Consider the following 14,604-nt stretch of genomic DNA (forward strand, 5'->3'; position numbering starts at 1 on the left):
AACAGTGTTCCCTCAGGTTGGTCAACAGTGTTCCCTCAGGTTGGTCAACAGTGTTCCATCGGGCTGGTCGACAGTGTTCGCTCGGGTTGGTCAACAGTATTCCCTCGGGTTGGTCAACAGTGTTCCCTCGGGTTGGTCAACAGTGTTCCCTCGGGTTGGTCAACAGTGTTCCCCCGGGTTGATGCACATTCTCCCTCGAGACTACCGTGTCTGAATTTTTTTTACAGTATTATAAAATTGTTGTATGTTTGTTTCAGTGCTAGCCCTTAAAGGCATAGACTATGAGTACCGGGCCGTCAACCTGGTTAAAGATGGAGGCCACCAGGTAAGTTACCTACCCTTACATAAATATTCAGCGCATGCATGTTTGGTTTGCGGTCAGGAAGCTGGACAAGTGGGTTAAATATGGTATTCTTTTCTACCCAACATCATAACATTACAAGGGTTGTGTGGACAGATCGTGACCTATTCCCAAAACAATCTAGCTCCTATTCATCCCAATTACAAAAGGAGATGTACATGTAAACTTATATTTTATCTGTTCTATTCAAAAACTGTCATCAATTTTGTGGAGCCCGTTTGTGTTGAGCAAGACATAGTTGTAGCAATTAAGGTTCTGTGTAAGTCCATATGTCAATCCAGACTGAGTCCAGGCTGTAACCTTGACCATGCATTATAGGATTTAAAAAACAACAAATTGTCATGGAGGTTCACCATGATGAGGTAGTATGTTATGCACAAGACCCAGGTCTGTACCTCAAAGTCAGGGTCATGCTTAGAGGTCAAAGGTTGAAACGATCAACCAAGGTTGAGGTCATCGGCTCAAAGGTTGAGGTCACTGTGACCTTGAATGCAAAAAGCTTGTCAGCGTGATAACTCAACAATGCCTTGACCTATGGTTCTCAAACCTGACTTGGAGGTTGGGGGTGACCAGTAGATGAACCCTAATGACTTTGAGGTTATTGGGTTGAATGTCCAAAAGTCACAGTGACCTTGAAATAATGAAGCTTGTCTGTAAGATAAGCTGCCAATGCCTAGACTTATGGTCCTCAAATTTGACATGGTGACTCGGTCTGATCAGTAGATTACCCTTTATGATTTTAAGATCATAAGGTCAAGGTCACAGTGAGCGGGAATGTGAAAAGCTTGTCTGAGTAAGTACTTGACAATGCACACATGATCATCAAACTTGACATGAAGATTGTGGGTGTGACCAGTAGATGACCCTTATTATTTTGAGGTCATAAGATCAAAGGTCAAAGTCCTTTAATAATGTGAAAAGGACGTCCGAATAATAAATAGACAATGCATTGACCTATGGTCATCAAACTTGACATGGATGATTTTGAACATTCTATTCATGGGGGGGGGGGGGTTATGATGACCTTGAATGTGAGAAGATGACCCTTTTAAATTTGAGGTCATCAGTTCAAATCAGCTGGCATTTCAGTCTGTGCGTATTTTATTCAATTGTCAAAATATTCCTGACAACATGGTGCTGAGGGGGCCATAATGTTTGACAAACATCTTTAGTTCTATTTTTTTTTTTAAATAAATGTAAATAATTGTTCAATTTTAAATAATAATATTATTAAAAGATTGTAAAAGTTGAAATATGCATAAACTTTTTATTTGTAGAAGAAGGATGAATTTACAGCACTGAATCCAATGGGCCAGGTGCCTGTGTTAGTCGTCGGGGATGTAGCCATTTCCCAATCGGTAAATAACCCTTAGCAACACAGTATTCAGCCAGCTTTATTTAAGCAGTATTTAGATTATACCAAGCCAGTAGAAAGTCTTTGCCCACTCATTCCATAGCCATTATTTTTCATAATGCCCTTCCTACTGCACTAAAGGTTGAATGACAGGCCTTTTCCCTGTAATGGTGATATGAACATTTACCCATTGTGCCCTTTATGGATGGATAGGAGGCCATTACCCATTCAGTTAGTAGCCCTTTCCCAGCTGGTAAGGACTGGTACCCTGTAATCTGATTTAATCTCTGGCCAAGTCTCTATGGTGCCCTTGCTACAGTCATTGAAATTAGACTTGTGGGAGAACAAGTCCAAAAACTTACATTATAGCACTTGGCATCCAACTCTCTAACAAGCCCTTCTACCGTATATTAAATACAAGCTCAGAAAGCATTTAGCGAGTGAAGGGCTTGCAGGCTTGAGCTTATTTTGAGCACTGTTGCTAAGTCTGTAAGTAATCAACACTGTTGTCTTCTGCCAGTGTATATGTAGCATCAACCTGAGTTTGTTAACCAGGTTTTCACATTGTAAACAGGGTTATTAGAATGACTTACATCCTGTAACGGGTAGGCGGGTTTCTCATGAAACTCACCTATGTACCTGAATACTGGTAATTCTAGTAAGGGTTGGCATATTGTGACCACATTTGGTGTATAGGAAGAGTTGATGAAGAACTTCAAGAGATTGCATTTGAGGTCCCAAGGGTTAAAGCGTTGTTCACTGTTACAAAAAACAGAAAAAAACCCAGTTGAAACTGAATACTTTTAGTTAGGAATGACATATTGTGACTAAACTTCGAATAAAGGGAGGGTTAAGGAGATCTTTACCTGGGGTTGCGTTTGGGGCCCCTTGGGTCAAGTTCAAGTTCAATATAACTAAAAATAGAAAAACGGTTTAAACCAAATATCTTCAGTTTGGGTTGACATGTTGTGACCAAACTTGGTATAAAGGAAAAGTTCATGGAGACATACACATGGGATTGTGTATTGGGCCCCTTGGGTCATAATCAAGATCACTTTAACTAGAAATAGAAAAACAGTTTAAACCAAGTTTCTTTAGTTTGGGTTGACATATTGTGCCCAGATTTGGTATATAGAAAGAGTTTATTGAGACCTTGAGACCTTACGCGGGATTTCATTGGGGGCATTTTCCAGCACCAGAGTTTGTTGATGCAATGAAATCACTGATAGCTATAAGTGCCATGGCAAAGTAAATTAATCATCATTATTAAATTATTTATCTTCCCCTTTAATATTTATTTCTATTCTTATGCATTCTTCCTGTCTATTGTGTATTTCCTCTAACCAACTTGACATGTTCTTTTACATGCAAACATTAAGCAACAAATCAGCTTAGAAATAATTCTTAGTTGAAGTTCTTAGGTCAATCATTGAAAACCTGGTTTCTTCCTATTGCGGCATTTTTTGTTTTTCATTTGAATAGTTTGAAGTTCCAGCACTGTTTGGTTTTAGTTAATTTCTTTTAAATATTTAGATGAAGTGTTGTTTTTTTATACCAGGCAGGCAGTTAGACAACTATTAATAATAGTTTTTTTTATCCAAAATAGAAAAAAATGAACAAATTTCAGACCAGTCTTTTAACCATTTTCTGTTCCTGAAATAGGTCAGGTATGGTAAAAAATCGGTCGAGACTGGCAAATTGTTGGTTTTTAGAAGCCCTGCATTATGACCCATTTTTTTTAGCCTTCTCTATGCCAGGCATTATTCTTTTATATTTTTTTTAACTATGCCCATAGGAAAGGCTATAAAATGGGTCATAAGTTATGACCCATTTGTTTTAGCCTTTCATATGGGAATAATTCTATTATTTATTTTTTCATTATGGAATGAGGAATAAGGAAGTAAAAAACCTAGCTGCCTACTCCTCAAAATGTAATTGGTAAAACCCAACAAACTGTTTTCTAATTGAGGCCTTACTGAACTTTTATAAGCACTTAAACAATTACATATAAGGACATTAAATGTTATTTTGCTAAGTCATTTTTTCCGTGTCTTTGGTCACTTTCAAAAATAGAAGCTTACAATTTGTGTTTCATGTTTCTGTTTATTGTCTGTTTGTTGGTCTGTGTTGTCTATTCCTGATTGTTTGTTTTGCAGCTGGCGATAATTGACTACCTGGAAGATGTTTACCCGAACAACCCAATCACTCCTCGCGATCCAATCAAGAAGGCTCAGGTAGTGTTGGATAATCAGAAAAGATAAGATAATCATGATCGATAATCAAATCGAAATGACTAACCATAATCAATCAGGGAATCAGAAATAATGGAAATTGTATTTTCATGCTAAACGGCGGTGAAAATAACAGTTATGGTTCTTGCAAGCATTTCTTTATTATATAAAAAAATAAAATTCGCCCAACATGTGAATGAGGAAGAAGTAAACTAAACAAATAAACTACTTCTTTGTTTGTATGCAAAGCTTAAATTTGGAAATATGATATCATGACTCAACAAATGGTATTTTTCATGTGTATCAAATAATTAAAGTCAAATAATAAAACATGATGAAAGTTGATTTTTGATAATCACAATTGGTAATTGCCAATTATATTTAATAATTGCACATATACTTGCCTTAAAGCTGCACTCTCACAGATTGAACGTTTTGACAACTTTTTATTTTTTGTCTTGTAACGAGCCAATTTTTGCAAAAACCAATGGAAACCAGTTATATAAGACTGCTGACAAAAATTATATCGCAGATTTTTATATTTAAGTTAAAAAAAATATGTTTTATGCATTCTTCTTAAACCTTTTGTAACGGTTTAAACCATAAAACATAAATTTTTCAACGGAAATATGAAAATCTACGATCTGATCATTTCATTGTGTGTATATGCGTCATAAATGCTACGTCTGAAGGCAATAATTAGCTTAAAATGAAAACTTAAATCAAAGATTATTTTTCCTTTTCAACAACACTTAAGATGAGACTAAGGGCATTCTATGCCGCTTAAAGTGCCCCGCATTTGTTTTATTTTGAAAATTGGATAAAGTCATTAGCTTCATCAAACAATTTCAACAAACCAGTTTCCAAAATCATGTTTTGACAGTGCTCCGTCAGACGGCCATATTGTAAAAAAGTTTGTCGAAGTGTTTAAAGAAACTTAACTCTCAATCAAACTCTGGTAAAGACTGAAGGCAGGGCTCGGTAAGCGGCGTAGACGGCGCTTTGTTCATTTAAAACTGTGTAGAAATAGTGAAGTTGTCTTTGTTTAAAGTCTTTTTTCAAATAAAAATATTGCCTTCCGACGTAGCATTTATAACGCAATTTATCACGTGGTATACACACAGTGCATTTGTCAGCAGTCTTTTATCATTGGTTTGCAGATATTTACGAAAAAAATTGCACTTTCCAACGACAAAAAATAAAACAGTTATAAAAACGGAATATCGGTGAGAGTGCAGCTTTAAAATTCATTACATGTAGTATGCAAGCTGATGAGGTTTTGTAAAAGCTTAACTGTTTTACACATACTTGTATTTAAAGATATGAGTATTTAGTCCCCTATATGGTTTCACCTGAGGGGACCTAACGTTTGCGCTCCTTCCCTGGACCAGTCCGTCCTGGAAAATAGGATCCTGTGATATCTTACATACAAACTTAATAGTAAGATGTCAATATGGAGAGAACGCTCACCAATTAATTTCTCATGTTAAGACAAAAAACGTTCCTATGGCAAAAAAAGAGTGAAATTACAGCTCTTTTACAGGATGACTCAAACGGTAGTGAAACTGTGATCATGAAACTTGATCTGGGGATAGAGTGAAATTAAAGGAAATTATGCAAATCATTGAATTCTTTTGTTGAACAAAGTTGCATCGGTTGAAAACATTTTTTTTTAGTTTTTTTAGAAGATACACATGGCTAGGTACTATTTAACATATCAAGTTCAATATCAGACTTTATACTAAAACACAGATTTTGTCCTATTGTGTCATTACCACATTTTTCACTCTCATCTGTAACCCAGCTTACCTGCTTAGTACTTACTGTATGTTAATTTTGTGTTACCCGTTGTCTGCAGGCGCGAGCTCTGGCTGAGGTTATAGCTGCTGGGACCCAGCCCATACAGAATCTCTCTGTGTTACGTAAAGTGTCTGATAAGCCTGAGGGGCAGGCGGAATGGGCTAACTTCTGGATTGACAGAGGATTTGGGGGTAGGATGGATTATCATTTAAAGTAGTGTGGACAACTGCAGTTTATTGTATAAAGCTGGTTCATTTATTGATTTACGTAAGGATGTAAACACAAAATTTGTATCTTTGACTGACAAATATCCAATAAGCAATATAACAAAGTTATGAAACTATGCATCATGATCCAGTTAAATGCAATTTGCCTAGTTAAATGCTAAATACTTATTAAAAAAATCATCTTTAAATAATATATCATAAAAGTGTGTTTGAGGTATAAACCATAGCGAACTATACAAGATGGTGTATGAAGCCCCAATTTTGTGTTCACTCATACAAAAGTCTATAAGCTGGGTACCAGTATCTGAATGCTCAGCCTGTCTTCTTTTTCTTTTAAAATATACATGTACTGAAGTAGCAATACTAACCAGTAAGAAACAAACTAGGAATTATTATAAGTTCATTGAATTTTCATTGTAAAAGTAAACTCTTCTAAATTGACTATACCCGTAATTACTGAAAATTAAAGAATTGCATAATGAATTATAAATTATTAACAAGAAGAACAGTTCTTTATCAGAGTAATTGCAGTTTGTTAAAGTGACACTTGTATTTAAAATCAATACATGCCTATATATAACAAACATAGGTTTTGAGTGATGAACCTTTAACTGCTTACCCCAGTACTAAATAATGCATTAAAGGAAAATTTTAATTACTGATAGCAAGATTGTAACCGTTTATTTTATAGCTGAAAACGCACAAATATTAAATGACTGGTGGGTCCTAAAAGCTTTACAGTGATCAACTCTCCTCTCATAAGGTAGAAATATCGTGTTTTCTGCACCTTTCTATCACATTAAACACAGTGTCCTTTGTTTGCGAAATTTATAATGCTTTTTGGCAAAATTGAACAATTGAATTAGTTGTGGTACATAGTCTTTGGAAGTAAGAGTGCATCTTTAAAGCTGCTAAATGGTTGCAGGCTAGAAGCCTTACTGAGTTGATCAGTTCTGGTACCCAGCCCATGTTGAGCTCCACTGTGAGGGCCCAAGTGGATGCCAGGGAGTTGGGCATTGACGCCTGGATGGCTTACTGGATAGATAGGGGATTCACAGGTGATTAAGATACATCTTGTGTTCATTAAGTGGGGTTAAAGCCATAAGGTAGGAAGTGATATCAACATAGAGAAGGTGGTACATGAACTCTGGGATATGTGGTAGATTGTCTAAGGGGTGGATTGAGATAAGAATGGAAGATGTCAATGTACAGTCGAACCCCTTGCCTCGAACTCCCAGGGATCCGGGAATATACCTCTAGCCTTGAAAATTTCGAGCCAAGCGGGGATTGTTACCGTCAGTTTAATGAAATGGGTCCTTAACATACAGTTCGAGCCAACAAGGAATTCGAACCGAATGAGTCCGAGCCAAGGGGGTTCGACTGTATGTACTTTTTATTTGATGATAACAGTGTTTAACTGTTAGATCTTGTGATTCATCAGGTTCATGCAGAGGGGGATGGGGTTATTGTTAAACATTTTGTCTAACAGTGTGGTCAAATAATATCTTTATCATGGAATACAATTTCATGTATGCAATAACAGGCAATTCATGATTCCAAGCTATGTGCTTAATTGTTTCTGTCAACTTTGATCATAATGATACATATGTAAGAGGGATGATAAATAATTACGTAGACTGCCTTTTTAAAAAAAATATGGGACCAGTCTACCTAATTATTTATCATCCCTAGTAATTGTAAAGATCACTTTCATAGTTTCATAATTTCATAAAAGATTAAAAGCATTTTTTAGTTATGGTATTTTAACAGCAATTTTTAAGTAGAATCATTTATTTGCCAGCGTATGAAAAGATGGTGCAAGCCACTGCAGGGAAGTACTCGGTCGGGGACGAAGTGACGATAGCCGATGTCTGCCTGGTCCCTCAGCTCTACAATGCCAAAAGGTGAGCCATGTTTTGTGATGCTGTCACCTTGACCGGGTTTCCTTGGGTCGACAAAATGCACCATCACCCTCAGGGAAGGGAATAATTGATATAATTATATGTTGCATGAAGAGGTTTTGGCATGTAGTCTGAAGCTTGAATGTATTTGTTGCTTAATATATGTGTCACATCAAGAGATTTTGGCATGAAGCTGTATGGTTTAATGTACCAGTATGTGTCACATTAAAAAATGTGGTCATGAAGTCAGTAGCTTTAATTTATGTGTTGCACCAAGAGATTTTGGCATGAAGACAGAAGCATTAATATATGAGTTGCATCAAGAGATTTTGGCACAGAAGCATTAATATATGTGTTGCATCAAGAGATTTTGGCACAGAAGCATTAATATATGTGTTGCATCAAGAGATTTTGGCACAGAAGCATTAATATATGTGTTGCATCAAGAGATTTTGGCACAGAAGCATTAATATATGTGTTGCATCAAGAGATTTTGGCACAGAAGCATTAATATATGTGTTGCATCAAGAGGTTTTGGCATGAAGACAGAAGCATTAATATATGTGTTGCACCAAGAGATTTTGGCACAGAAGCATTAATATATGTGTTGCATCAAGAGGTTTTGGCATGAAGACAGAAGCATTAATATATGTGTTGCACCAAGAGATTTTGGCACAGAAGCATTAATATATGTGTTGCATCAAGAGATTTTGGCACAGAAGCATTAATATATGTGTCACATCAAGAGATTTTGGCACAGAAGCATTAATATATGTGTTGCATCAAGAGATTTTGGCACAGAAGCATTAATATATGTGTCACATCAAGAGATTTTGGCACAGAAGCATTAATGTATGTGTCACATCAAGAGATTTTGGCACAGAAGCATTAATATATTTGTTGCATCAAGAGGTTTTGGCATGAAGACAGAAGCCTTAATATATGTGTCATATCAAGAGATTTTGGCATGAAGCCATATGGTTTAGTGTATGTGTCACATTAAAAAATGAAGTGATGAAGTCAGAAGTTTTTATATATTTGTTGCATCCAAGGACTTTGGCGTACAGTTTAAATCTTTCATTTCATCACTGTTTCAACTTAACTATAATGGTATGTAAAATGAGCAACACATAAATGAGAATAAACAAAACATGTTACGGTATTTATTTCATGTTTACTGGCATTTTTTTTTTTATTGCTTGAAAAAATAAATGCATATAAGATTAATGGTAGTACCTAGAAAGTAGCTGTTAAATCCAATAATTTAAACCATGCTAGAAATTCTTATCTTGCCCACGAGCGAAGATAAAATGCCCGTATGGAACTTCTTTTTATGGTCACCTTTTTTCATGGTATTATATGCACATTTGTCACTACATATATTCTATGCCAAATAATTTTCACATGTAACCTGCATTCACCTTTCACCTGTAATTGTCTCATTTGTGTTTGTTTGTACATAATGATTGTTTTGGGCCGGTGGCCTTTATCAAATAAATGATTTGAATTGAATTGAATTGAATATTCAAAGTTAATACATACACATGTATCACAAACATAAATTTTGAGTGATAAACCTGTAATGACTTATACTTTATAATGCATTAACTGTGATCTATTATTGTCTCATAAGGTAGAAATACCATGTTTTCTGCACTTTAATTTCAAATTGAATTTGTTATCCTCCATTGTTTTTGACATAAATTTGTTCTTTTTGATATATTAAAACGCTTGTATTGATTGGGATGAACCTTATTTGGGAGTAAGAGTCCATCTTTAAGGAAAATGAGTCAGAAGGTATGACAAAAAATATGCAGCAAATGTATGTTTATACAATCATGTATGTTATTTCTATTTCAGGTTCAAAGTTGATATGTCAAAGTTCCCAACTGTTACGCGAATCATTAACGCTCTGTCTGAGCTGGACGCATTCAAGGCAGCAAGCCCAGAAGTACAGCCGGACTGTCCAGAAGAACTCAGGGCTAAATAGACACTTTCTGGAAAAAGCCTTCATTACTCAAAATAAATCCGGAGAGGAAAACAACACCTTTTTCTCTTATAAAATAAATAGATTTCTAAAAAACAAATGCTTGCTATCACATTTTCTGAAAAGACTTTGAAGAGTTTTAAATAAAGACTTTGACTTGGGACCAAAAAATGGGTGGAGGGTTTTATGGCCTTTGGACGTTGATTCATTTCAGTGAAAACAAGAGTGAAATTTCCAGTGTTGAAACAGTGCTAAACAGTTGTTAATGTAATATACTTAACATGGACATAGTGCCTTTGCTTTAAGATTTTATGCATCTATACCGCTATAAGCAGCACACTTTTATACGGATACATTTTGTTATTTGTTATGATGATAACAATATTCTATTTAATAATAAAAAAACCATTTAATATATTTTTGTTAATGCAGATATAAATAATTTTATCGGACAGATTCCACTTCATCTATTATCTTGCTGCCAAATATTGCCACATTTAAAACTAAAGCCTATTTCTTTTTCTGTAATATGTTTGATATTGATTTGCAATAAAAATTAAGATATTTTCCAGTGGGGTTCTATATTATTCTTATCCTTTGACACGCATCAGTGATGCAATTCAATCTTTTGACCAATCAATTTTTATTCTAATAAAAATACACTTTTATAAGTCAAATAGAAGAATACAGCCCCGGGATCATGTTTACATCTGTATTTCAATTCATTTTAAGTATTACATATTTTTATGAATGTGAAAGCATTGGAATTAAGTACTTGTACAAGTGTTTTAGCTCAACAGTACAGACAAATGTCAAATTCAGTGTAAAACTGGGGCCATGATTACAGTCTTAAGTCCGAATTTTGATTCCGATTCAGAAAAGCACTTTCATTATATTATAAAATAATCATCTTTTTTCTAAAATAAAAGTCAGAAATTGAGTAATTTAAAAACAAATAAAATACATCAATTTGATTATCAACACTCAACTAAAAGGAAGTTTACAATGAAATTAAGTTTTGCAGTTTTTCTGCTGGAGTCTGAACTCAGACTGTAAAATCATGTCCCCTGAAGCTGGGACCAGAAGTAGTAATTGGAACAAATCATGTAAAATCTTAATAATTAAGATGGGTGGAGCGAATGAGCCCTTCTTAGGCCACTGTAAATTAATTGCTTGATTTTTATCCATTTAATTTTTAAATGGGCCAGGGGGGTTGACATTTTATTCTTTATTTATCTTGGACGACTGTTTTCATGTTGAATATGTGTTCATGCTCTTTCTTATTCCATAAGGGACCATACATACATGTGCTTCTAGACGAACCACAAACATTTCCCCATTCATACTTGTGAAATTTGTACATCAACACCATAGGTATGAATAAATGCTGTTCCCGGACACATACGCAAAAACAGACCCTAGCACAACATTTTTATTTGAGTCAATAAATCGAAGGGGTTTGAAAAAAGTGGGGGCGGGTGGGGATGAAAATCTAGCATTTAATTAATAGTCATCTAAGTCGTTAAGATTTAATAACACCATCTGTTCTAACTGACTTAGATAAATATGTGTTTAATTTAGCAGGCTGGAAACCAAGTTATGACATCATATCAAGTTGTGAAGTAATTCTTATTGATTATGCAATCTCATTAGATGGAAATGTAGGTTATGATCTTGTGTATGATCTCACCTACATGTTGTATGATGCTGCTGATGGATAACATCTCATAGTGTTTCTGAAGCAAAATTATCATTTGTTATACCCTCATAGGGACTGCTTTTTTCCAATAACTAATTGTTAGACGCACAAGCTCCATTGTTTTAATTGTGGCAGACTGCCTGAGACCCCAATGAAACTGGTTTGTTGATGTACTTAGTTTTTTTTTTTTTAATCAAACTACCTAATACTATATATAAGACGCAAACATTTTATTTATGGGAATTAAGGGGGATGGGCGTGTCCTATACAGCATTATTTACGGTATTGACAAACCAATATTGACTAATATCAACAGATTTTGTCATGAAGACAGAAGCCTTAATACATTTGTCCCTTAAAAGAAAATCTGAACAAAAAAACTCACACTCAGAGCCTTAAAAAAAAAGTTAGTGAATTGAAAATAATCCATGAAGATGTCCTTGTTTCTTGTGACAGCAGCAGCGATATTTCGCTTTGAACTCAGTCTTTCAAATCTAGAAATGATTAGAATCTCATTACATTTGTATGTGTTTGTTAACAGCAGATTTTTAAAAGAGAGACCATATTCAGATTCAAAATTAAATGTTTTGCATGTATTTACAGTTCAGATGAAATTTATATTTATAGTTTGCATATTCAGATCATAAGATGTTTTATGCAATATACATTAAAGTGTATTCATGTTTACTGGCTTTGCTTTTTATTTTATTGCATGAATAAATAAATGCATCTAACATTAAAGGAACTCTCGTAATGTTTAAGGTCAGACATTTTGTGATATGTACGAACGAACAGTGAAAATGCTTGTGGTAAGTCGGAATGTAGGACAAAACATCCCATGGACAATACCTCCCATGTCATTTTTGATTAGGTGGACAAAAAAACACCTCCCACATCATTTTGGCAGGGTGGATAAAAAATCCCAGATCATTTTGACACTCAAAGCCCATTAACAGGTTGATAACAATCATTTACATTTACAAAAATCTGTAGACTTGAATATTTGCAAAATGTTACAGAAAAAAAATGCTTCATTTCACTGTAGAGCTTGGTACTGGTCAATAATCAATTAAATTATTTAAATCTTGAATCAAGAATGTTCTACTCATTTGCTGGTTGGTATATGCAAGTATTCTATGAAATATTGAATTGACATCATTTGAATGAAAATTGATTTTTTTGTTAACCACATGTCTTAAATTGGGTGAGAGTGTCTTTTAAACCCCATTGTCTGTTACAACAAGTGTATTATGTCACCTAGCACCTAGTTTTATGGAGTGTCTATCAAAAGCCCCCCCTATCAAAAGCCCCCCGTTCAAAAGCCCCCCCTATCAAAAGCCCCCCCGTTCAAAAGCCCCCCCTATCAAAAGCCCCCCCGTTCAAAAGCCCCCCCTCAATATAATTTTGTTCCATAAGTTTAAACCAATTGAAGAATGTTGTCATATTTTATTGAGTAGATCCAGATCAGACATTTTAACCCTATTTTACGTTAATTTCCTGCACTAATTCGATAAATTAGGCTACTTTAGTGCTTTAGTGCTTTCGGGTCAATTTTTTGTTGGAAATCTTATTCCTGACCATTGAAAAAAACATATATATATATTAATGGTTATATTAAATTTCATCATAATATTTAAAAAAAATGTTATAAAAATATATATATATGTATTTATTTTTTTAGTGGGGGGGCTTTTGAACCACTTGCCCATTTTGAGGGGGGGCTTTTGAACGGGGGGCTTTTGATAAATCTTATTCCTGACGAAACACCAAGTAGCTTGGAGTTTCATTTGGATAGAATATTAGCATATTGATAGAATATTAGCATATTGACTTGGTAATCAGCAAGTGAACGGTGTGTTTGATCTGGCTCAACTCAACTCGGACAAGGACTCATACAAGTCCAATCGCCTAAAAAATGACAATAAAACAAATATATTTTTTATTGCTTCGAAGAAAATTGCTTGAAAATTTAAAAGTAAAAAAGTACTGTACATGTTATACATTAATTAACGGTATTGAACAGTTTTGTAAACTAAAAAAAGTGACCATTGAAAAAAACATATATATATATTAATGGTTATATTAAATTTCATCATAATATTTAAAAAAAATGTTATAAAAATATATATATATGTATTTATTTTTTTAGTGGGGGGGCTTTTGAACCACTTGCCCATTTTGAGGGGGGGCTTTTGAACGGGGGGCTTTTGATAGGGGGGGCTTTTGAACGGGGGGCTTTTGATAGGGGGGGCTTTTGAGTGTACCCCGTTTTATGGCATCCCTTTAATATGTGTGAATTGGGAGAAATTAAATAATACATGCTAACATTTTGTCTTGATAAATATAGGGATCCCAATAAATTTCAAATTACCTAAATTGTCTTAATTTGAGCCTATAGCAATATTTGCCACATGATAAACTAAGAGTCGCAGATGATTTTGTATTCAAGTCTAATAATTGTTTATATCTTATGTACATGTAAACCTTCTATAAAACCATGACCATATGAGTAAAGGCATCAAAATATGTAATAACCTACAAGTATGAACAGGGGGTAAATACATGTAATAAAAAAGGAATTTGAAATATTATGTAAAAAGGTAAATGCTATGATGAAAGAAATTTGTTTAAAACTATTGTATTCATTTGTGACATGTGTATAACACATAGGTTTATTTCGTATTTAGTTTCATCCTAGGCACAACTTTGGTGAATAGGCAAATAGCAAACCCAGATATACAGGCTTTATTCCATGGATTTGCATTTTTTTTTTTTTTTTTTTTAAGTTTCTGTGATGTTTCTGAATGTATTTAGCAAGTTATTGTTATGTGCTTGCACATTGTATATTTAACACGCTGTATGCACTTGACCTGTAAACGTATTTGAATGCTTTTCATATAAAAACGAAAATTGTAAGCGTTTGGACACATTTATTTATTACAGAAACATATTGTCTTGAAATGTTTGTTACCATGAATTAGATCAAGAGTTTTCTTTACCTTGGAAACATAGACAATGTAGCGAACCTATACCCTTTACATCCA

General features: G+C 34.5%; 1 protein-coding gene across 2 annotated transcripts in view; it reads left to right on the forward strand.

Moving 5' to 3' along the window:
• The window catches only part of LOC128222088 (maleylacetoacetate isomerase-like), a 29,584-nt gene extending 19,156 nt beyond the window's left edge, over nt 1–10,428 (forward strand). The window contains exons 3-8 of one of the 2 annotated variants that reach the window (XM_052930903.1): nt 258–325; nt 1,639–1,719; nt 3,872–3,949; nt 5,805–5,937; nt 7,775–7,877; nt 9,735–10,428. In XM_052930903.1, coding sequence (XP_052786863.1) covers nt 258–325; nt 1,639–1,719; nt 3,872–3,949; nt 5,805–5,937; nt 7,775–7,877; nt 9,735–9,864 — 593 coding nt within the window. In that variant the 3' untranslated portion in view covers nt 9,865–10,428. Of the gene's footprint in view, nt 1–257; nt 326–1,638; nt 1,720–3,871; nt 3,950–5,804; nt 5,938–6,898; nt 7,032–7,774; nt 7,878–9,734 lie in introns of both variants that reach the window. The other variant, XM_052930905.1, reaches the window with a different exon arrangement.
• The last annotated feature ends 4,176 nt before the right edge of the window (nt 10,429–14,604 follow it).

Source organism: Mya arenaria, chromosome 16, assembly GCF_026914265.1.
Source record: "Mya arenaria isolate MELC-2E11 chromosome 16, ASM2691426v1".
NCBI classification, from domain to species: domain Eukaryota; kingdom Metazoa; phylum Mollusca; class Bivalvia; order Myida; family Myidae; genus Mya; species Mya arenaria.